Here is a 21,906-nt window from a genome sequence, read left to right as displayed (position 1 = left end):
TATTGCATTGTTTGAACATCTCAGTTATGGTACTAAATGGTAGCATTGAAGCAATGGACTTGCTTTGAATTTATGCATATCTTTTTTGTCACTCAACTGTAGATGAATATTGACTTCAATGGAGCTACAGTATCTAAAGCTGATTTTCAGTGTCTGGAAGCAGTGTCAGGATTTATTTTTACAAGTTTTTGATTGTGACACTACCCTACTGTTGAAGAATTTTGAACCTGTTGGCTCTAAATTAAAGAAGAAATAAATCAGGTTTTTTACCTTGCTATCAGACACACAATGTCTCTAGGAAAAGCAGCTATTTATTTAGTGAATGTGACTATACTCCCCACAAAATTTTGAGATTAATATGCTTTAAGATGTGTGTCGTTGGGGTTTTTTGTGGTTATTTTTTCCCCTCTCTTGTATTGGATTCAATTATGCTTGTCGAGGGGTCATCACTGCTAAGTCAAGAGAAATAAGGAACAGAAGAGGAGCAAAATCCGAGGGAAAAGAGAGGAACAGGGGGTTGGAAAAAGTGACCAAGGTCCCTCATTTGGTCATGGTGAGCAGTTAGAGCAGTTCAGCTCCTTGTGGGAATGGAGCCTGAGCAGCAATGCAGTGTAATGGCCAAGCCCCCACATTACTCAAATAGCAGTTCACTTCATAAAAGGGAATTTCTACAATTAACATCTACTTCAGAGCAGTTTACCCAGCTGTAGTAGAATGGGTTTTGGAGAGGGTGACGTTTTCTGGTTTGCCTGGAGGAGTGGGTTGGTATTTCTTTGGTTTCTTTTCAGTAGACACACAAGTATTCCTTACCTCTAGAAGGAATAGCTTCTGAGTTACCTCTCTTTGCCTTTTTCACCTTTCTCTGTTTTCCTTTTTCTCCACCATATAGTAGCAGTGTATTGATTTTACTGACAGAATACATGAAATTGAGTTATGAGTTTATCAGAAGTTCATTTAAACAAATTAGTATGTCCCTGTGGATTAACTGTGAGGGTTCTCTGCACTTTCCATTTGCTTCAGGACAAGATGATTGATTAAAAATACTTAATTTCCCTGCTTGCCTGCTCCCATGCCCTTTAAGGGAAGTTTTAAAACTGCTTTACATTTATTTGCTATAGGATAGACCTTTTTCCTGGCAGTCATGTACCTTCCTGAATGGAACATTTATATGTGACAAGTAAAATGAAATGCTAAGACTTAAAGGAATTCTGACATATTCTTAGGTTTATTGGACTGCTTACTTTGAGGGGCAAAAGCAAGGAGACGAGTTTGGTCACGAAATACACCATGGATTTATTTTCATCTTTGTGTCTTTCCATCTTTGCTTTCTTGGACAGTCTGGCTGACCTCCTCCAGTACACTGCACTGCTGCAAAAGGCTTAAAATGGGAGGAATAATTCCTTCTACTGGGCTGTAGGAAGTGGGTGATGGAGATGTAAGTGGGAAGGTAAAGGGAGAGTGTGCAAAGAGGGTGATAACTTTGAGTACTATTTCAAGTGACAAGAATTGGGTTACTAAATCTGACTATGATGTAGTGTTTAGGATTCATATAGGAAATTCTGTGTATGAATGAGATCCAGCACTTTCATTTATATTGTAATAGTGACAGTGGATGACAATGTTTCTTCATTTCCATTGTTGTTCTGCCCCATGGTGTACCACACCCCATAAAAGTCACTGTTGTGTTCACTGAAGGGGATGCAGCTGCCCAAGCCATCTGAACACACTGTAACAGAGGACAGTGTGGAGCGTGAAGCAAATCTATAGCCTTGAAACACTGGAGGAAATTGGAGTTAGACAAAGTAGGTAATATCTAAGCCTGGCTTTTGGCCAAGACACCAGGGCTAAAGCTAAAGCCTAATAGCTCTCAGGAGTCCTGTGGGATCTCCACCACAGCTGGTCCCCAGTTTGCCTTTCCCCATCCTCAGAAGCAGGCGGCCAGTAGGGAAGGCCTGTTCCTCCCTGCAATGCAGGAAGGGTAAAGCTCTGCCCTGAGGGCAGTGGGGACTGAGGTGTGTGATGTGTCAGGGCTGGCTGAGCTGGGACTCCCTGACAGACCTACAGGACAGTTCTGGGGTCTGTCCTGCTGGGCTGTGCACACTAAACTGAACTTTCCTAGAGCGGCTCAGTCACCCTGTGTCTGCACAGAGCTGCTGTTTCCTCTTCCTGTGCAACAAATGGGTACAAGTGTCACACTTCTTCTCCCTGTAATGTTTTTCTTGTGTATAGGATACCTGCTGTCCATTATGATGGTGTTTACATACACATCAGTTCCACAGGATGCCTCCAACTCAAAGGGAGTCCACATTCCTCTTGCAGTTTTCCACTGGGCAGTACATTTGCTTGCCTTCAGCACGGCTGCTGGATTTTAACTGTGTAGATATACATGCTGTTCCATTCAAAAACTTTGGTAAAATAGTCTTTCTAGCTAATGGTGTTCTAATTGCAGTGACCTTCAGTAAACAGGAGAGGTGATTTAGTCCATGACAAGACCTTTTCTTTAAAATTAGCCTTTTAGTGCAACAGAATATTTACAGCTGAAAGAATTTTCTTCCTATTTCTGCCTACTAATTCCCTGTCCTTGATGTTGTAGATTAAAGTGGTTAGGGAATAAAATTCTTCTTTGTTTGGGGAAAGGAGGCAGGATAGAGAAACATTATTTTATGTGAATACACTCTTTGAAAAATCAAGGCCATTGGTTTTGTTATTTTTAACCTGCTTTATCATGGACCACTGATATTTTTTTTTAATTTTTAAATTAAAAAATACTGACTTCTTTAATCTCAGAGCAGGAGTTCTGTGTTTCTCTGGGGAAAAAAAAAAGAAAATATCTTAATTCCATTTGGATTCCAGAGCAGGTGAGCTTACAGGGTCATAGATGAGCTTCTCATCTTCTTTCAGAGCAGTATTGCATTCTGTCCGAGCTGTGGATCAGAGTGATGATAAAGATGAGAAGCTTTTTGGATTCACAGTTGAGTTCTTCTGTTGGGGAATGTTGCCTTCTGTTTTATGACAGCTTGTCCTCTCTGCTGCTGGAGTGATGGGTGGGTGACTCACTGAGAGATCTGAGGATGTGATATCTGTTACTGAACACATCAAATGTGTATTTCCACCACATGTGGATCCCAAAGAATTTTTCTAAGTGTAGAAATATGATAGAATGGCAACAACTTTGTCACAACTGTAGATGACTGACTTGGAGGAGGCCAAGGGTAGTGCAAGCTGTGTGACTTGGACCACAAGTGATAGTTAATGATGAGGGAATCGTTTAAAAAATAAAGAAGCCTAATTTGTGATATAGTGAGGGCCTGATGCTTATCATCTTTACCTTCCTGTAAATGAGAAGCAATCCTACTGTTGATAAGGAGTGGTTGTGTGGAACTGGTAGAAGTGAGGTCAGGAGTGAGCCATCTGTCACTTGAAAACACTTAATGGTCTCACAGAAAAATGGGAAGAAACCTCTCCCTCAAAACACTGGGCTCCCAGAGTGCAATGGAGGTGGTCTTGGTGTGAAAAAAAGTAGCCAGACTGGGGGAAGCTTCGAACTTTGCTGGCACAAAAACTGTCCTGACTTTTTCCAGAACTGTTTACTTTCTAGACTATTCAAATAATGTGAAAGTTTCTTCAGATGTGGTCAAAGTTGGTTGAAGGGGCAGTGAAGCTGTCCAGGCATTGTAACTCCCTTCAGTGATTTGTGAATACAAAGGTCTTCTATTTCCAGGCTTTTTAGCCCTTTAATCTTCACAGGCGCAGATGTTCAGGCAGAGATTTTATACAAAGAACGGAAACCTAAATCGTTTAAGCTGGTAATATTTACACTTACCACGTACTGTAAAATTCAAATGGTTTACTACTTCTCTGATTAAAGGCTTCCAAAATGCACTGAAGGATTAAAATAGCTGAGCACACTAACCAGGCAGACATGTACACATTGTGTCATGATGTTTTGTTTGGCCCCTGCCCCGTTTTTCTGCCACTCTTGAGAGATCTGAGAAGTTATCTGCAACTTTTAGGGGTTTTTTGGTAGATAGTTTTTTATCAAACCACTAAAGTTCCACATCTTTCTTATAAAAGACATAAAAAATATGGTTGTTTCAAATGAACATGTATAAAGTGGACTGTAAAGACTTTCTACTGGGAAATTATCATGGCTTTATAGATATGGTCTTTATTGGAAATCAGCTGAGCTAATATTGGAAGAACATGCCTTTAAGATGCTTAGATTGGTGAAGGAATTAAACGAGTTCCATAGATGTGTTTACAACACTGGCAGGGAAATACAATAATGTTACACTTGAACAGGTTCTAAAACTAAACTATCATTTCCCCAGCTCATTGAGAATTTGGCATGCTCTGCTCTCAGCAGCAGTTCAGGTCTCCTTTCTGGGACTCTGCCTGCTTTTGTGTTCACACTCCTGAAATTTTAAGAAGGCAAAGTCCAGCTCTTACTTTGTGGCTTGTTCTTTGATCACTTACATAATAATTGAAGGTGAATGAGGAATACTGTGTTCCTCACATCCCAGACGTGACATATGCATTTTAAATAGTAACAATATCCTATTTTACTGGTGTTCTGAATCCTCAGTCAGGCTGAGCCTGGCTGTGATAAAAGCTGCCTGCATATCTCTTGTGACAGGCTGTGCCCTAGCGAAACCTTTAATCAGTCAGAACTATAAAATAAAGGAGGTGTGACCCTGGAGTAATGGAATAAATGAGGAGGTCATGTTTTCCAAGTGCCTTGATACCCCATTAATAGTGATGGGGACAGCTTGGTGTCACAGCGTGGGTTATCCTGGCATGAGAAGGACCATGGAAGAGACAATGAAAAAATGCCTGAAGAGTGTTTGGGGATATGAGCAGAACTGGAACGCTTTGCTCTGGAGGCACAGGACAGATAGGACAGTAGGAGCTGAAAATAAGAAATTACACACTGGCTTCTGCTAATTCCACTCTGTGTCCAGGACATGGGTGTGATTTAACTGAGGGAACACCATTGGTAGTGTTTCTCTGAGCAGGTGATAAAATGTTCTTCTGGATACAATTTCATGCCTTTGGGTGAAAATAATACTGTAAAGCTTTGTGGAACATACATGCATGTCTGTTATATCCCTTTCAGATGTATATTTATGAATATGATGTAATTAATTAGTTCATGAATCCATTTACATTCTGGGCATTTAACCAGAAAAAGAATTACTGGATGACATGTTAGAAATTAAATCTATGAAATATAATATTATTGTATCTAAACTGAAATTGGAAAAAAAAAAAAAGACCTGAAATGTCTGATTTGGTTTAGATATCTCCAAGTTTAAAGCTTTCCATTGCCTTGTATCCTTTTTCAGTTTTGAATCTGGATTGCTATAACATGCTTAGTATCTGCAAAATACTTAGTAACATTGGCTGTGGTTATGGCAGCTTAATTATGTAGCTGGCTAAAATGTATGTACTGTCACTAAGTATTATAATCATTATTAACTAAGCATTATAATCATTATTACTGTGAAATTCCATCATTAGTTCACATTTGGAGTACTGTGTGCAGCATTGCACACCCGTGTAAGAATGCAGGAGTGGAAAAGGTGCTGAGAATGAGGAATTCCATACAAAAAGAGGCTGGACAGATTAGGACTGCTGAATTCCAGAAAGAGATCCTGGAAGTGGGTTGTGTTAGCAACTGCAAATCAAACATCCTGGTGTGGTGGAGGAGAATGCAGAATGATCATTCTTCGTTTATCACCAAGAAAGTAATTTGGGAGACACAACGAAATTGTCAGGCTGCAGGTATAACCAGAAGTAAGAAAACCACTTTTTCAATTTAAAATGCACAATCTTTTGGAAGCCAAGATTAAAAATATGCTAAAAAGGGTATTAATTGTATTCATGCAGAATAGGTCCAGTGGTGGTTATGAAAAAGAATTGCAATATGGTGTTTAGCTGAAGGAAGCCCTGAAATTAGTGATTAGCTGGAAGCAGAGGGTCTGTGAATGTCTCTGAATGTGCCCTGGTTCTTACACTGTTCCCTAAATCTTTGCTTGTTCCACACAGTCAGAAACATAGCACTGTTCTGTACTATACTGTAGATGGGCCTTTGATTCATCCACTTGTCCCCCCTGCTTTTCTGAACAGTTAATTTGTATGTAAGCTGTGGCTTAATGGATGAAGTATCCTACAGTATTTAAAATTAGTGTTTGTCAGGTCAGTACTGCAGTCTCTGCCATTGTGCTCCTGCACAACAACTTCAGTTTTAAGTATTTGTGGCTTTCAGTTCAAGTGACGTTTCCTCTTCAGGGACATTCTTGCATAGTATGGTTACAACAACTGCTGCTGAAATCCCAGGATGTGGATCTTATTTCTAGATTCTGACAGAGACAGTATTAGAAATCTGCACTGCATTTCTACAGTTAGTGTTCTTTTAATTTTTGCTGCAATTTTTGATTCAGGAATCAGAGTGAGTGCTGAATTACAGGAATTTGAGATAAACTGGTTTTCTATTTAAAATGTTGTCTACATCAACCTACTGGCAGCATGTTTAATTCAGTATGTTTTTGCAAAGAAAAAAACCAACAAGCTCTTAGAATAAAACCTGGATGTAATGCAGTTCCTGTGTGGAAAAGTAGCAAAATACAAGAAGACTGGGGGAAAACCAGAAGGGGATGCAGAGCTGATGTGTAAAGGAAGGGGTGACACTGCAACTACCCTGCTAAAAATCCTGCCTTGATTCAGTTTGCCACTTACTGTTGGAAAGGTGGCAGACTGGAAGATACTTGGTGCATAACAATCATTATAAAGAATTTTTGACAGCAGGTTAATAGGAGTTAGTGCAGGTGTAGGAATTGCAAGCACTTGCACAACTGGGAGCTTCTCTTACTTTTCTTTGCATTGTTTATTGTACAGCTGCACATAGTGAAATGTGTTGCTTCCACCTACAAATCTTGTCCTGCCAAATAACTGAAGTGTGTACAGGGAAGAAAGGAAGGGGGAAACTAAGGGGGAAAATAAATTGAGTTTGTAGAGCAAAATGTTTGGTTGTTGATTAATTTGCAGTAGATAGAAATCTTTTTGATGGTGCATTTATAGTTAGAATGAATATTAATAGGTCACCCAGAGAAGGGATTGGTCATGAATTATGGGAAAGTAGATTAAATGGGTTAGTTATCTCTCCCTTTTTGCAGGCTATGTGATTCTATTAAAGAAATTAGTTACCTTGGCAAGAGAAGTTCAGTTTGTGTTTGACTTGTTCCCCAGTGCAGGCTCAAACTCTTCCCTTCAGAAAGTGTGCTTGTAATGGGTAGTTTTTAAAGCAAGAGGAAGAGGGACTTAGTGTCAGGAGTCTCTGAATATGTGGTGTTTCTGAAATGTTCTGAAATACTTGAGCTGTCTCCTGTAGCTACCTGAAATTTCTTGGCTGTATGGTAGGGCTGTGGTGGGATTTGTTGCTGGCTACAGAGTAACTTGGAAATCCCAGGAGCAAAGGAAGGGAAGTGGCCTGTGAGTCCTGTGGAAGGGCTTTGCCTGGCAGAGCTTTGGGATTGGCCTCGGTGCTGCCAGGATCTCCTCAGGCAATCTGTTCCCCTGCTTTGTTTGCCTTTCTGCTGAAGTAGTTTTCCTTACTGGCTAATTTAGGTCACCTCTGGTAAACTTTGAGTCCACTGTTGTGTGTTGACCACAGACAAGAACAGTTTGCTGCAAAGAGAAAAGGAACAACTCCTTGTATTTATTTATGTTAACTGTTTGGAAGACTCATTATTGTCCCCTCTGTTTTCATTCCTAAATCCGAGCAGTTTCAATTTATTCAGTCTTTCATAGTAGATTTGCTGTGTAGATTATACCATTAATCATGTCATGTCCTCTAAAGATTCATCTGTAGCCCACATCTTAAAGTAAGAAAACAGGGACCTTCATTAAAAATAAAAGGGCATAACCTGATTTGCTACCAAAAATTCCCATCTCAGAATTTTGTCATCTTATAGCTAAGTAGTACTGATGAGTTTGTACATCAGTACAAGACATTATAATATTACTTTTTTATTAGTTTTATTGTTATGTTCTTACATAATTAGGTAGTATAAACCTTTTTGTACCGTGTCTAGACCTCTTTTACTGTGAAGATTAAGGGATGTGAAATTACTTTAGATTGCCTTCAGTCATATAAAGTATCATTTTATCTGAACCAATTCTTGCTGCAGTGAAGTTTGGCAGCCACAAAGTTCTCTCTGCAGCAAGTTGACACTTGTCACTGTTATATCACTTTCTGTTTCTGTATAATGACATATTTCTTATGTTAATGGTAACTTGAGTTATCTTACAGACTAATGGTTTTTAGTTGTTCCCTGCATGAGTGTCTTTGGCATTTTAAAATAACAGGTGTACTGAACCATTATAGAAATGTTTAAGAAATAGTCTAAACAAGTGAAACATCATTTGTTTGATAACAAAGGACTGCTGGTTTTATAATAAATAAATTTTGCTTCAGAGTGGGTTCAGACCAGATAGTGTTCCTGTGTGTAGCTGTTCCCATTTTATATCTGAGGGAAAACCACATGAATGTGCAGTGTAAGTATGAGCAGTGAATATTTACTGTAAAAAATCACAAACTGAAGAATAGCTTGTTTAGTTGGTCAGATCGTAAGCCAGTGGTGTTCTGTTACTGGATATAAGAGCAAATGTAACAGCCAGAAATCAAGACCTTGTTGCATGTTATTCATAATTTTGACATTGTGCAGTATTAGGTTGTACAGGTTGATGCCAAATGGGGTACCCACAGGAAAAAAAGACATATTAAATACAGAGACATCTGCTCCTGTTTTCAAATTACATGGGAGAAATGGGTAACATATCACACTAATGCAGATGCTTTTTGTTATTCAGAAGTTATAATTAAATGCAGTTTCTTCTGTGGTTGGTGATGAAAGTGTGAGAGCAGCCTCAGAGCGGGGCAATGTTTCAGATTACACAGACCACAACTGCCTGTTACACATCAGCACCACAAACCCTGGGCTGGCTTGGCTCGTTGGATTGTAATACTCAGGCCAACCCATGTTTGCAAACCACATTCCCCTCCAGCCTGCCCTGTTCCCAGCCACGGGATGAGGAATGGGAGCTCCCTGCCCTAGGTGGGATGAGGAATGGAAGCTCCCTGCCCTAGGTGGGATGAGGAATGGAAGCTCCCTGCCCTAGGTGGGATGAGGAATGGGAGCTCCCTGCCCTAGGTGGGATGAGGAATGGGAGCTCCCTGCCCTAGGTGGGAGCATTATTTCCTGCTTTTGCTATTATGTCAACAGTTTTCAGTCTCCACATTTCTAAGCTTTGCATCACGCAGTGCTTTCCATTGCTGAGAACTAAAGAAAAACTATTTCTATCCAGATAGTCAAAAAAAACGACCCACCCAGACTTTTTATCTGAATGGTTGATGGCTGTAGGAAACCTCCTCCTATACTGGCAGGACAGACCATCCTCTGGCAGGCTGGGAATGAGAGATGCTGCTTCCTATGTCATTCCACTTCACTTAGGACTGCAGTGTGAATGGCTGGACAAGGGTATTAGTGCTCTCCTCGTGTTACAGCGTGAATTCTAATTCCTAAATCCATGTGTTGTGTCCGCAGGTTCCGCAGAGGATAGAAGAGCAAGGAGATGCGTCTGAGGACAGCAGTGCAGGAATCCCAGGCATGTGGGGCAACTGGGGCCCCTGGTCTGCCTGCTCCCGGAGCTGCAGTGGAGGTGTGATGGAGCAGACCCGGCCCTGCCTGCCCGCCTATTACCGGGAGCGGGAGCGGGATCGGGGGTACCGGCGCCCGGGGCGGCAGTTCCCGGCCTCGGACAGGACTCACCACAGCTCCCACCACGAGGACTCGCTCTCTGCCTATCCCGGCCACGTCATTTCTGCCATCCGCACATCCGTGCCGCTCCACAGGAACGAGGAGCAGCTTTGGGCTGGGCTTCGTGCCCCTGCCCCTGCCGGGGGCCGGAACAGCAGCCACGGGGGCAGGGGCACACCGAGGGGCAGCCGGCACTCCCAGGGCCAGCAGCACTCCCAGAGCCAGCACCAGCAGCACTCCCAGAACCAGCAGCATTCCCAGAACCAGCGGCACAGCGCCCAGGCGGAAAAGAGGTGCGTGTCTGTGCACACACGGCATTCCCAGTGGGAGTCATGTTGTTTCAGAATGACATGGCAGATTAGAGTTGAGATTTTTTAATAGTTACGGTAAAGTTATTAAAGGTTGAGACTGATTTTTGCAGCATTTACCATCTGCTGTGGAAGGCTGTCCTCCCTCATGACTATATGATGATATATATATATATGACTATAGATATGATAATACCCAAGAACACATGTAATCCTTCTATAATTGTACTAAGCAGATTATCTCATTCCTCTTTATCTTATTCCCCTTTTGCGTTATGATTTATTGAGAGATTTTTCCTTTTTCTGCCACATTCTCATTTGACATTTCCATCTTCACCATAATAATAAAAATCAGAACAAATAACAGCTCTATAACTGTATTCTTAACTTCCACAGCCAGTCTGATTTTAATTGGTTGAAACAAAGATTAACCTTTTTTTCATAAAGGATGACCAACTGTCCACTTTTTTCCTACTCAAAACTCTAGGTTTGTTTTGTATTTTTCCAAAGAATTTCTATTTATTACCTTTTTTATTTTCTCTTTTTTGCTTTTTTTCTTTCTACCACCTCTTTTAGCAAAATTTCCTGTTTGAAGAAAGAAACAAAATTATTTAGTATACAGAATATTTTAAACACTGTATATGTTTATATTAATTTTGTAATAACAGTTGCTCAGTCTTTAAGGCTGAGTGGAACTGTGCTGTTGCAAGCAATTCCAACGAATTCTCTCATTTCTGAGGAAACACTTTTTTATCTTCTTAGATACCAATCTATCAGAGTTTTTTAATGTACATATGGAAGGAAAATAGATGTGTTTCCAGTTTGGAAGCTGAGCAGAACAGGCATGGAGATCCCCTGGGATGGAGTGCTCCTGAAATGTCTCTATTCAGTCTGTCTTTCCTCTGAATGTGTATTCCAGCAGTTCTCTGGTTCTTTCCCTCTCAGCTCTCTTCTGGGAGACGCAAGAAGAGAAGTTTTTTGGGGTAGTTAACAAAAAATCCAACCCAAGCCAAACAAAAAGCACCGAAAAACCATAACCAAAGAAACCTTCCTTCATATCTTCTATTTCTTTAAGATTCCTAGTGATGCAGTCAGCTGTAATCACCTCTTTAAAGCCATATTGCTGCCCCAAACAACATAAAAAAGAGTGCAGTATTCCAGCCTGACTGCAGTAAGACAGTAGAACTCTGTTGCTGCTGATAAAGACATTCTCAGCCCCTGCAAGAACCTCTCTCCATCTGAAAGAATAGTTGAAAATAGAATTAACCTGTTAGCCTCTTGTTTGCCTCAGTGAAGCATAACTTTCAAGCAGCAGAACCAGCTGTTCAGATGCTGATGTTCCCAAGTGTTGCTCATTTCCTTTGTCACTGCTTTGTCTATCAAACCCATGCCTGGGCCTGTTGATATAAATCCAACATGGCACTGATGATCTTAGGGAAGTGCAGGGAATGCCAGAGACAGGCACAAGGAGTGTTAACATGACTGCACTGAGGCAAAAGTCATATTTTCTTTCTTGTGTTTTCCTACTTAATAATTTCCTATAAAGCACTCCTGTTCTGGGCTGTGCAGCGTGACAGCCCCAGGTTGTAGGACATAGCTGGGGCACTGCTAATCCTGGGGCCTGGCCTTGCACTGTGAGCACAAAGGCATCTGGAGCCTGTTTGCTCCAGCCTTTGGCACCCTCTGTATCCAAGGGAATCCCAGCTGGCCTGGCCCCTGCAGCAGCCCTGCTGCCAGGCTGCTGGCACAGCTGGGCTCCCATCCCCACAGGCTGGCCCTCGCTGCTGGGGTGGCCTCTGCAGGCCAGCAGAGACTGGGATGGTTTGGAACAATCACTGCAGGATTGGCTGCAATGGGAGAGGATGATGAGCAGAAAATGATACTGCCTGTGTGCAGAAGTGAAGCTGTGTTATTCCCTAATAGATGCCTTGCCTGTGAAATACTAAAAGGATCATAATATCTGTTGTGTCTCCACTTTCTTATATGATGGAGGCCTTTGCTTTTGAAAATTCTTGTGCTTTCCTAAGCACAGTGCAAGCTTCTGTACCACAGTTGATTTTCCACCCCCCCACACACACTGCCCCTTGGCAAAAGACTGAGGACTCAAGGTCAGTGTTTTAATCTTACTTGCATAATAAGTTGTTTCCATCTTGTGTTAGCAGGTCCCTGGTGGCTTTAAAGCCTGTCTTATTGCATAACTTTCAGATTCTTTGGTGGTGACTGTAAAAACAGAATGAGAACAAAAAATGTTAGTAGGAAATGGAATTGTTAGAATGACAAACCTAAGAGTTTTCTTAATTTGCAAAATCCACAGTAAAAACTTTCTTTACAAAGGAGATTAGTGTTCCTATCAAATAGATGGAAAACGGATTTCAAAATGTGAGTTACTCTAGACATGATTTTTATACTGTAGAACAGTGTTCAGTGTTCACTAAATGGATGATCCTGGAAATTCATGTCAGGCTATTAAAAAAATAACACCTCTGTTTTCACAAATTGTACAGTCAGTGGAAACTTTTTGGGGTATCTCTATTTACCGTGCTGGACTTTATATAAAAGCTGTAATTTTAGCAGACTTCCATAAAGCAATAAAAGAGGAATGGACATTTGTGACTGAGATTAAGCTCAAGTTGATAACATGGTAGAATGAAACTGGATGGATTCCAAGGCAAATAGGTTTGACAGCAACAGCAATCCTCTCCAGCAGCCCAATATGTTTGTATCATTGAGCTGCAAGTGGAAAAGTTCTCTGCCTGCTTCCAGGCAGCTGATAAAGAACTGCTCAACTTTTTTAAATCAAAATTCAGAATATGATTTAGATATCATAGAATTTGATACACCTTGACTTTGAAGAGGATATTCACATTTTTAGCTTTTGAAAGTTAGTTCAGTTAGGCATTAGGGAACCAGGGCTGCACTTGAAGCTCAGGGAAAGAGAGATTTGAGGTACCTACAATTTGAAGCCTAGTTTGAAAAGTTTCAGTGCATCAGAAATGATGGTCAGTCACTGGAAGGAGTATGGAAACACTAAAAGCTGATGGTTCTCTGTGATGTCTGGCAAAGACAGGGATCATTTCCAAGTCTTGAAGAGTTGAGTTCCCATTAGCACAGCCTCTTTTTTTCTGTTTTGCACCTGGCTAAAATGCGTGGGGCATACCATACAGTAAGAACAAACAGGAATGAGGAGACAGTGAAAAAATATCACAGCATTTAGACAAAAAAAAATTGAAGCATTTAGATATCTTTATAGAGAGGCACACATGGAAAAGTAATAAGGGCATGGAAAAGGATAACATGCTTAAAGAGAGAAAACACATCTTGAAAGGAAATATCATTCATGGGCTAGGATTTAGTATTTCTTATTGTCTGTTTTGGGGATAGAGAAGACAGAACCACAATTTCATATAACTTGTAGGATGCTTACAGCTGCCACCTTCTCTCTCTCTGTTGAAAAGCAAGTGGCTTTCATGTTGGAGTGGCAAAACTTCTGAGTCCACATCTGTAAGCACGATGTGCACCTTGTATCTGGTTCTTAGGAGCAGAAAGAAAAAAAATAGAGTTATCACCAGAATAATAAAACAACTAAAGCATTCTTGCATAAACAGGGCAAGTTTAAAGAAATATGTTAACAAGGAAAGTGCTTCCCTAAAGCTTTTTATTTTTGTATTTGGAAAAGGAATGAGAGGAAAGATTTGCACTGAGGAAATAATCCAAAAATCATCGACTTCTCACATGGCTGTAGCTCTGTGGTCTTTATTGTGCTGCCAGCAGCTGACGTGCAAGTCTGCTGTGCTGCTGTGTACCCTGGATAGGCTCAGTCTGCTTTTCTAGGCCCGTGAGCAATGGAAAGGAAGAGTCTATCTTTTAATGTCAAACCAGAATTTCCTTTCTGAAAGTATTTCTTTTGCCCCCTCTCTCGGATGGCTTTGACCAGGCAAATGTAGGTCACTCAGCTGGCAGGTCTACAATTAACCTTTAAAGGGACAATTCAATTGTTATTTCTTTAACCCGTTTAAGCATCATTAGCTGTGTGTTGTGATGCAATTTCTGTGACCTGTTCTAGTCAGCTCCAGTTCCAAGAGGAGGACAAATGTGTGATTGCTGCACCTTGAGGTTCAAGAAGGTATTATTTTCTCAAGTTGTGAGGGTTTATATTTGTTGGCATGAGTGTTTGCTTTTCTTAGTATCTGGAGTGAAACCCAGCTCAAGTACTTAGCCATCCCTCCTTTCATTATTTCTCTCATGCAATGAAAATGTCGTGCATTTAACCCCAAACCCAGCATGGTTATTAAAGCTTATTGCAGGTTGATGTGTGTACAGAAGGAAGATAGAGAAGGATGGCATCCCTTTCTGAGGATAAATTTTTGAGAAGAAATCTAAGAGCTGTGGTGGTAATCAAAAAATTCATTTTGGTAGCACTTGGGGGATTTAAAGCCGTGTGAGAAAGATGCTTAGTTTCCTTCTGAATAAAATTCCAAACAGATTCTAACAGCAATAATGATCACATGAGGTATTTCCTCCCAAAATGAGTAGCTAGCTGGGGTGGTTGTGGCCTCAGGCTGACTTCATGCTGTCACACTTCTCATCTGGGTATTAATCCCTCCAGGTCTCACTTATTACTGAATTAATATCAGTTTTTATTATGCTACTGTGAGTGTGCTTTGAATAGTATTACCAAAAATAAAACCCTAACATGGTGCTATAATTGCAAGCCACCCCAGAAGCTTTCTTAGTCTTACTCTGAACAGTTCAACCCTTCCTGAGCTGGGCTGACTGAAGGAGGAGAAGTGAGAACACTGCTGGTGTTCAGTCAGGTGGAGACAGTGCATTTTACCAGGGAATTATTGCCCAGTCAGTGAGGGGTGGAGACACAGCAAAGCTCCCATCACATTGGTAATGCATCTCAGCAGAACTATGAGGTTCTTTGCATTGAATTTCTGTTGGTTTACCTGCCAACTGCATGGTTACAGGATTCATTCAAGTCTTAAAGATGAAGCTAAGAGGATCAGAGGTATTATTGAACTCAGAGAAAAAGAGGACTGTAGTATTTGGGTTCAAATTTTGGAATCTCTCTCAGAGCTGAGTGACATAAATGAGGTTATATAGCACTTGCTGGGAGATCAGCAAAACCAAATATAGTAAGTTATTGTACTGGGCATATTGCAACTGTGCTGAACTGGGGCATTAGTGGTGGTCTCTGAGGATGGAAAATTTCATTTAAGACAGTCCACATCCCATTAATTAAACCTGTTCCAAAGAGGCAGTTTTCTTAGTGAGATTATTCATAAATTCTGCTTTCCCATAAAAATGAAAATATTTTTACCCCTAATATGATGTAGAAACGAGAATGTTTGTGATATAGTGTGGTATAATCCATTTTCCTACAGAAGAAGCACTTTTTAGGTGTGGTTGCTTGCTCTGTGAATTCTAACAGTGAAAATTTTTGAGACAGCTATGCTCACAATAATTTTAATACTCCTATGTGACATGGCAGGCAGTGCATATCCACAAATCCTGGTGTGGTCACCGAAGTTACCAAAGACATAAACCAAAGGAGTTAGTTCCTTTCTTTTAGTTAATGCTAATGACAATCAGTCAGATGAAGTGAATGCCTACACTGAATGAAGTGCCCTGCAAGGTGCTGATGAAGCTGAACAAGGTGCTCTGGTGTGGCAGAAGAAGTTTGTGGTGCTGGCCCTGCTTCCCAGTGGCTGATGCCCCCTTGGAAGGGCTGGTCCAGCTCTTGTGACCAGACGTTGGACAGGGATATCAGAGAGATCTGCTCACTGCTTTAGGGCTGGTTTCTAGGTCAGTGAGCAGACAGCCATGCATGTCCATAATATAAAACAGAGTCTGAGAGCTCCCCTCCTTCATTCATGTTTAAGTGATTTTCTCCAGATTGATTTGGAGCTGGTGAAAAGTGAGTCTGTGGAATGCAGAGCTGCACAGGGCTTGGGGCAGTGCTGGGAGGGGATACAGGGTGGCTTTTGGTGGGAAGCAACCTGACTGTTCAGAGCTCTCCTTCTTGAGTAGATGGAAATATATCCAGATCCAGAAATATATCCAGATCCAGTAAATCATTCATTTTTCTTAAAAAGGATTCTTGTCAAAGAAGCTGCTAAAATACTCTGAAGATGTAAACTCAGCAGCAGTTATGAATAGGGTAACACAGTTTATTTTGTGACTTAAACATAAGAAAAAGGGGAAAAAATTCATGCTGGACAGTCTTTTTAAAGTAAACCTTGTTAACTTAGTGCCTAAAAATATATAAAACATGAAATAGAATTAAAAGCAGTAGGAGGGCTGGAAAGTAAATGATTGACTAGGACAGTTGTAGGCCAGTTACAGTTCTGAATTATGGAGGAAATGCCAGGGGTTAAAAATAAGTATCTGAAATTATTTTAAGGATCCTATTTAGGACTAATAAGAAAAAATAAAGTACATGAAAAAATAAATGCCCATACTTATTCTGTTAACAGAAACTTATGCCAGTAGGGCCAGGGTTTTTTCCCATTTGAAGTTTTGTGTCTGCAAGGACTTCTCCATCTCCCTTTATTTTTCTTCTTTATTACATTTTAAATATTGGAGTGCTATTTCAATAGCTGCATTGCTGACAGGAAGAGCTAATAAGTCATTTTTGGTTCTTCAGAAACAAAATCAAGGCAACTTAAATACTTGAACTGTTTGTAAATGGGTAGTGTCATTAAAAACCTGTCAATTAATTACAATTATGTAGTGCTGCTTAAAAGATATTTTCTATGACCTAAAATATTAAGTTAAATTGGGAATACTTACCCACGGAAATAGATTTAATGAAGTTAAAATGTATGTAATTGATTTAGTTATAGAGGATTTTGCCTGCTAACAAGCAATCCTGTTAAAACCATGATGAGCAGTAGGGCTTAAATTTAAGCTGAAGAGCTTTGATAGGGATCTAAGGGGACTGAGCTCCTTTAGAACGAATTTTCTACTTGAAATCAAAGAACTGCAGTTTTGGAGCATTTTTTGAAATAGAAATGAATAACTGCAATGCAAAAGCACAAATCAGTGTAATTTAAAAGACATTTTGCAGTGGTAAATAACATGGAATATTGGGAAATAAAGCTATAAATCATATTTGTAACCTCTCTTCTGCCTTTTTTTCCACTTGGTCTTGCACAGAAGCCTCTGTTTCTGCTGGTCGCTGTTAAGTTCAGCATGAGTAGGTGCTGGTGGTGGATTGATTGCTGTGATGATGGGACAAAAACACGGCCAGCAACACTTCAGGGAACAGATTATAGGGCAGCTGCTTAATTGCAGTGAGAAGGATGGGCAAGAACCTGGAGAAAGTTTGTTTGGGGCCTGGGCACGCAGAGCCAGGTCAGCCTGTGGGTGCGGTTGGATCGAGCTTACTGAGGAGATGACTTTCCTTGGCTTATTGAAGGACTTATATGTTAATTCCTGGACAGGATTCCTGGTAAAGGAACCTTTGAAAAAAGCTTCAAACTCGACCAAACTCTCAACAAGATCAAGAGAAAGGTCTAAGTGTTGGTTTCACTCTGTCTGATGATCTGGGGGGAGATTCTGTTGTCTTTTGTTAGTGTGGTTGTTGTGACAGGGCAAACAGGGAAGGAAACCATCTTCCTCTGCTTGTGAAATTATTTCTGCCAATAGACAGTTTTGAAAAGAATATCTACAGTTCTTGTGCAGTTTTTTTCTTCTCATCCCTGGTGAAACTGTTACCTTCCCAGAACATTACATTACTCCTGGAGAAACAGGGAAAGGTTGTGCATTGAAAATGTGGGAAATTGGCAGTTTCTTCAGGTTCATTCTAAGGAAACTTTCCAGCAGTACAAGTCTTCCTTGGTGTCATAAATGAGTGTTTTTGCTAATGTTCACCCTTGCAGTTTTTCATTTACAAGGGAAGTACTTTGATACTACGAGATAAGATGAATGAAATGCTACAAAGCTCATGAAAATACATTCTTTATTCTGTCAGACATCAGAAGAAAAAGCAAACGAGTTATGCTTCATCTGGAGGTGAGCCAGGGAACCTCTGTTTAGAGAACAGAGGGAGAAATGTGAGGAGAGAGGAAGTGATGGAAAAAGGGAAAAAATGAAAATGATATGTTGGAGAGAGGCTTTGTAAAGAGCACTTAAGAGAAGAGGTGGAGGCCCAGGAAATTTGTAATCTTACCTGTGTATCTTAAAGACACTGGATATCCTTGGTTCAAAGAGGGTTTCTATTCAATATAAATATCCAGCTCCGAAAGTGCTTCCTTCTTGAAGACCACTTGAGGTTCAAAGCATTGGTCTTAGCTTGAAGTCTATGAGACAGTGGCAGTGCATTTATTTGCTAAGGCACACGTGTGCTGATGGCTAAAATTAGGAAAGGTACTACAGCACAGTTCCTTTTTGACACTGCAAATGTGCTAAGAAGGGCCAGTTCTCACTACTTGCAGCTGACATGCTCTCATCATGAGAGAAGTTAAAAATTAGAACACCAAGAATACTAGCTAATAATAATGATAGTAATTTTAAAATGCTTGCTATAACCCTTACATTAATAGCACAAAACCTCATTTTCATACCTGTCTGGGCACATGTATTTTTGAATTAAAGAATATATTTAGGTTGGCTTAAGTTGAAAGGGGCCCATCATTTTTGTTATCAAAGTGCTAAACAGATTTGTCTGAGCAGTCAGGGAGGTGCAGGTGTTTGTGAGAATTATACCCAAAGGAAGGACATTGCCAGGTCTGTGTTAAACAGCTGTTATCCCTCTGCTTGAGATGAACACAAGAGATCAGAGATGTCTGCTGGCTGTGGTCTGACATGAAACACTGAATGCTTTTCTACATACGTTTTTCTGGGAGGCAGTAATTTGCCTTTAGATGATAATTCTATTCTTGGTGACATTTTTTCCCCCTTTTCATCCTAACTGACTGCAAATATTATTGAATAGTTCTTTTCCTCTTCTTATTCTCTCTTGTTCTTCTTCAGTCCAGTGAAAAACTGGAAAACTTTTTATTATTGTGTTTATTTGATATACTGCACAGTTTAACCAGAGAGACTAACAGCTGGTGGAGCTGGTGAGATTTAGTTATCCTTGCTTTCTGATATTTCTTCCTTTCTGTTGTTTCTAATTCTTGAAGGGATATTTAGGACCTTTCCCCATGCAAAGTATTGTAGACAATCACTGTTTGATATCTTTTTATCAGAAGCAATGAAATGAAAGGCTTGTCCTACATTAAATATTTTATTTACTGAATGGATCAGCAGTAGTGAAAATCTGACTGACAGAAAGATTTGCAGCCAAAAGCCCTCATGTATAATTAACTGGCCTGGCATAAGTGAAACCTGGGAGCATGTCATTTCTTTACCTGAGCTGATTTGGCTGAACTAGGAGGAGGAACTTCTGTTTAAGTGAAACAGATGTGGGATATGAACATAACTGTCCCCAGTGCTAAACTGTCTCTGCACATCTAAGGACCGTGGGGGCTCTGAGAAGGCAGCACACCTGACAGACCTATTCAATCTCTGGCTATCAACATGAATTTACAGGCAATGGAAAATTAGCAGGGCTGTTTTGCTAATGCAGTCATATTTGGTTCAGCTGGAAAGGGGAGTGCTTTTGGAAAGATTAATGTGGAAGGTAATTGGTAACTTCCTGAGGGCTCCAGCATGTGTGGAACGCGCTGGATTCACGCAGGGGAGGAACACGGGGTAGTCCTGCAGAGTAAAGTCCCAGGCTTCTCTTTCCTGTCACCTGTGTTTCAAACAGTTGGTGTTTTCTCCTCTCTGGGAGTTGAGTTTCTTGTGATTTTTAACTGTTTATTGTCTAGTTAAATGAGAAGTGAAGTGTTACTTTAACTGCTTCAGTTCTGAGCGTGGCAATGCTTGAACCTTAGTGCCAGTGGTTGACTTCTCATTGGAATTCAACCCTCCAATCATTCTCATGATTGGTGCTCCAATTTTTGGTGCTCAGCACCTAAGTAAATCCATCTCTAAATAATATCAGCCCTGCAGGGACTTGGTTTATCAGAAGGAACCTGAGCATTATTTATTATTGCTGTTTTCTTAGAGGCTGTGTGAAGAGTTTGCACTGACACAGTCATATCCTTGATCATGTGGTGCAGCATGTTGCAGCTTTTGGAAATGTATTAGAATCCTTTCTAAATACAGATGTTTTAGGAATTGTGCTGTGGGAGGAATATGGGGTTCAATTCTGCTACCAAACTCTTGTAATTATTTCTATTGATACTGGGGAAGCATGGACTTGTGAAGGCAGAATCTAACACCACGCTGGAAAAGCTTTGTCAAAGCTGTCTAAAATTTGGAGCCTAAAACTCAGATCTTGCTCAAGTTGAATTTTCAGAGTTTGTCTGAGAGTTGTTGACTGTGATTCAAACAGTCAACATCACTCTGCAGCAACACATACTCAACATCTTGCTCAAATGCTCTTCTTAACCATTGCTACTTTAAGAAGGATAACTTGGTTTTTAGCATAGCTGGGTATGCAAAGACTAATGCAGTGTAACCTCGCTCTAATTTAGGACTGGCTAAGTAGGCACAAGGCCAGGGGTTTTACTTGCTAATGCTTTTTTCCTCCTTCACCCATTGCACTAAATGAGAGTGCATCCCAACACTGACCTGGCTTATGATAGTGTGCATTTTAAAAACTAAAAAAAAAAAAGGAGGAACTTCCAAGCCATGCTGTGGGGAGGAGGGAGTTATGTGGCTGAGAATGAATTTAGGTAATCATAATGAATGACAGGTAAGAATAAGCCCTGCTGGCAACTGAAAATTCCCAACAAGCCAGCAGGGCTTGGCCTATTTCTGTCTTCTACCAGCAGACCAAAGCTGAGTGGATTCAGCATAAAGCAAACAGTGTCAGCAAGCTTAGTTTAATTTTGATTAGTAAGCTAATGTAGATTTTGTCTGATTTTCCTTCTCCTTTCCTCTCCATGGTTCTTCTTTCCCTGCTGTTTTCTCATTGTGTATAGACCAGCATAACATATCTCACTTTCTCCCTCATTGCTGCATGACATTATAAATTCTACCTGGTAATCCCCAAGAATTATAAAAGTTAATTAACACTAAGCTATTTTTACAAGCCTCTTTATTACAGTGCAACAAACTGCATTCCTAATTTGTCAGGATGTTGCCAAGTGTGAATGAAAGATGCTTTAAGGCAAAACAGTGCTCAGAATAGTTTCAATCTGGGCAATCCTGGTTTAAATGAATGCATGAACACCGATAAAAGTGTTAATAATTCGAGGTTGTGTGTTGCACTTTGTTTTCAAAATTAGTATGTTGAAAGCAATGTGATGTTCCAGAGTCTCCAGAAATGGTGCTTCAGTTCCTCATCAGTGGGGACATCAGAAACATTTCCAAGTTAGAGTTTAGGAAAAGAAGCCAAGATGAGGCAGGAACTAACAGCAAGAATGTTGTTACTGCTTTCACTTCCTTGTGTTGTTGCTGTATGTTTGTTGCAGTGACCAACCATTTTACAAGAAAAGAAATTTAATACCTTCAAAATCAATATTTTCTCATTTTTGCAAATAATTTGATGAAGTTCCAGCAGCTTTTGGACGCCTGCTGCCTTCAACCATGAGTCCTTCTTTCAGACACTGGTAATTCTATGTTTAAGGATACTGTGCCCATCTCAGCATTCTTTTTCCAGGCTGAAGAGTCCAAGTTCATGTCACCATTTCTTGCATGTCCTTCAGTTCTTTCCAGTTCTGATTCATGACTCTGTACTGGAGCGTAACAAACATCAGTCTCATTTTTGACCTTTTGCA

The 21,906-nt window shown here is 40.4% G+C and overlaps 1 protein-coding gene across 1 annotated transcript in view; it reads left to right on the top strand.

Annotated features, from left to right (window-relative positions):
• The window catches only part of THSD4 (thrombospondin type 1 domain containing 4), a 240,723-nt gene that overhangs the window by 8,145 nt on the left and 210,672 nt on the right, over nucleotides 1–21,906 (top strand). The window contains exon 3 of the mRNA XM_025894836.2: nucleotides 9,606–10,111. Within this exon, the coding sequence (XP_025750621.1) occupies nucleotides 9,606–10,111 (506 nt within the window). The remainder of the gene's footprint in view (nucleotides 1–9,605; nucleotides 10,112–21,906) is intronic.

This window comes from Manacus vitellinus, unplaced genomic scaffold (genome assembly GCF_001715985.3).
Source record: "Manacus vitellinus isolate BGI_N305 unplaced genomic scaffold, ASM171598v3 scaffold_16_pilon, whole genome shotgun sequence".
NCBI classification, from domain to species: Eukaryota; Metazoa; Chordata; class Aves; order Passeriformes; family Pipridae; genus Manacus; species Manacus vitellinus.
Note: the sequence above shows the minus strand (reverse complement) of the source record. Positions and strands in the feature narration are given on the sequence as shown.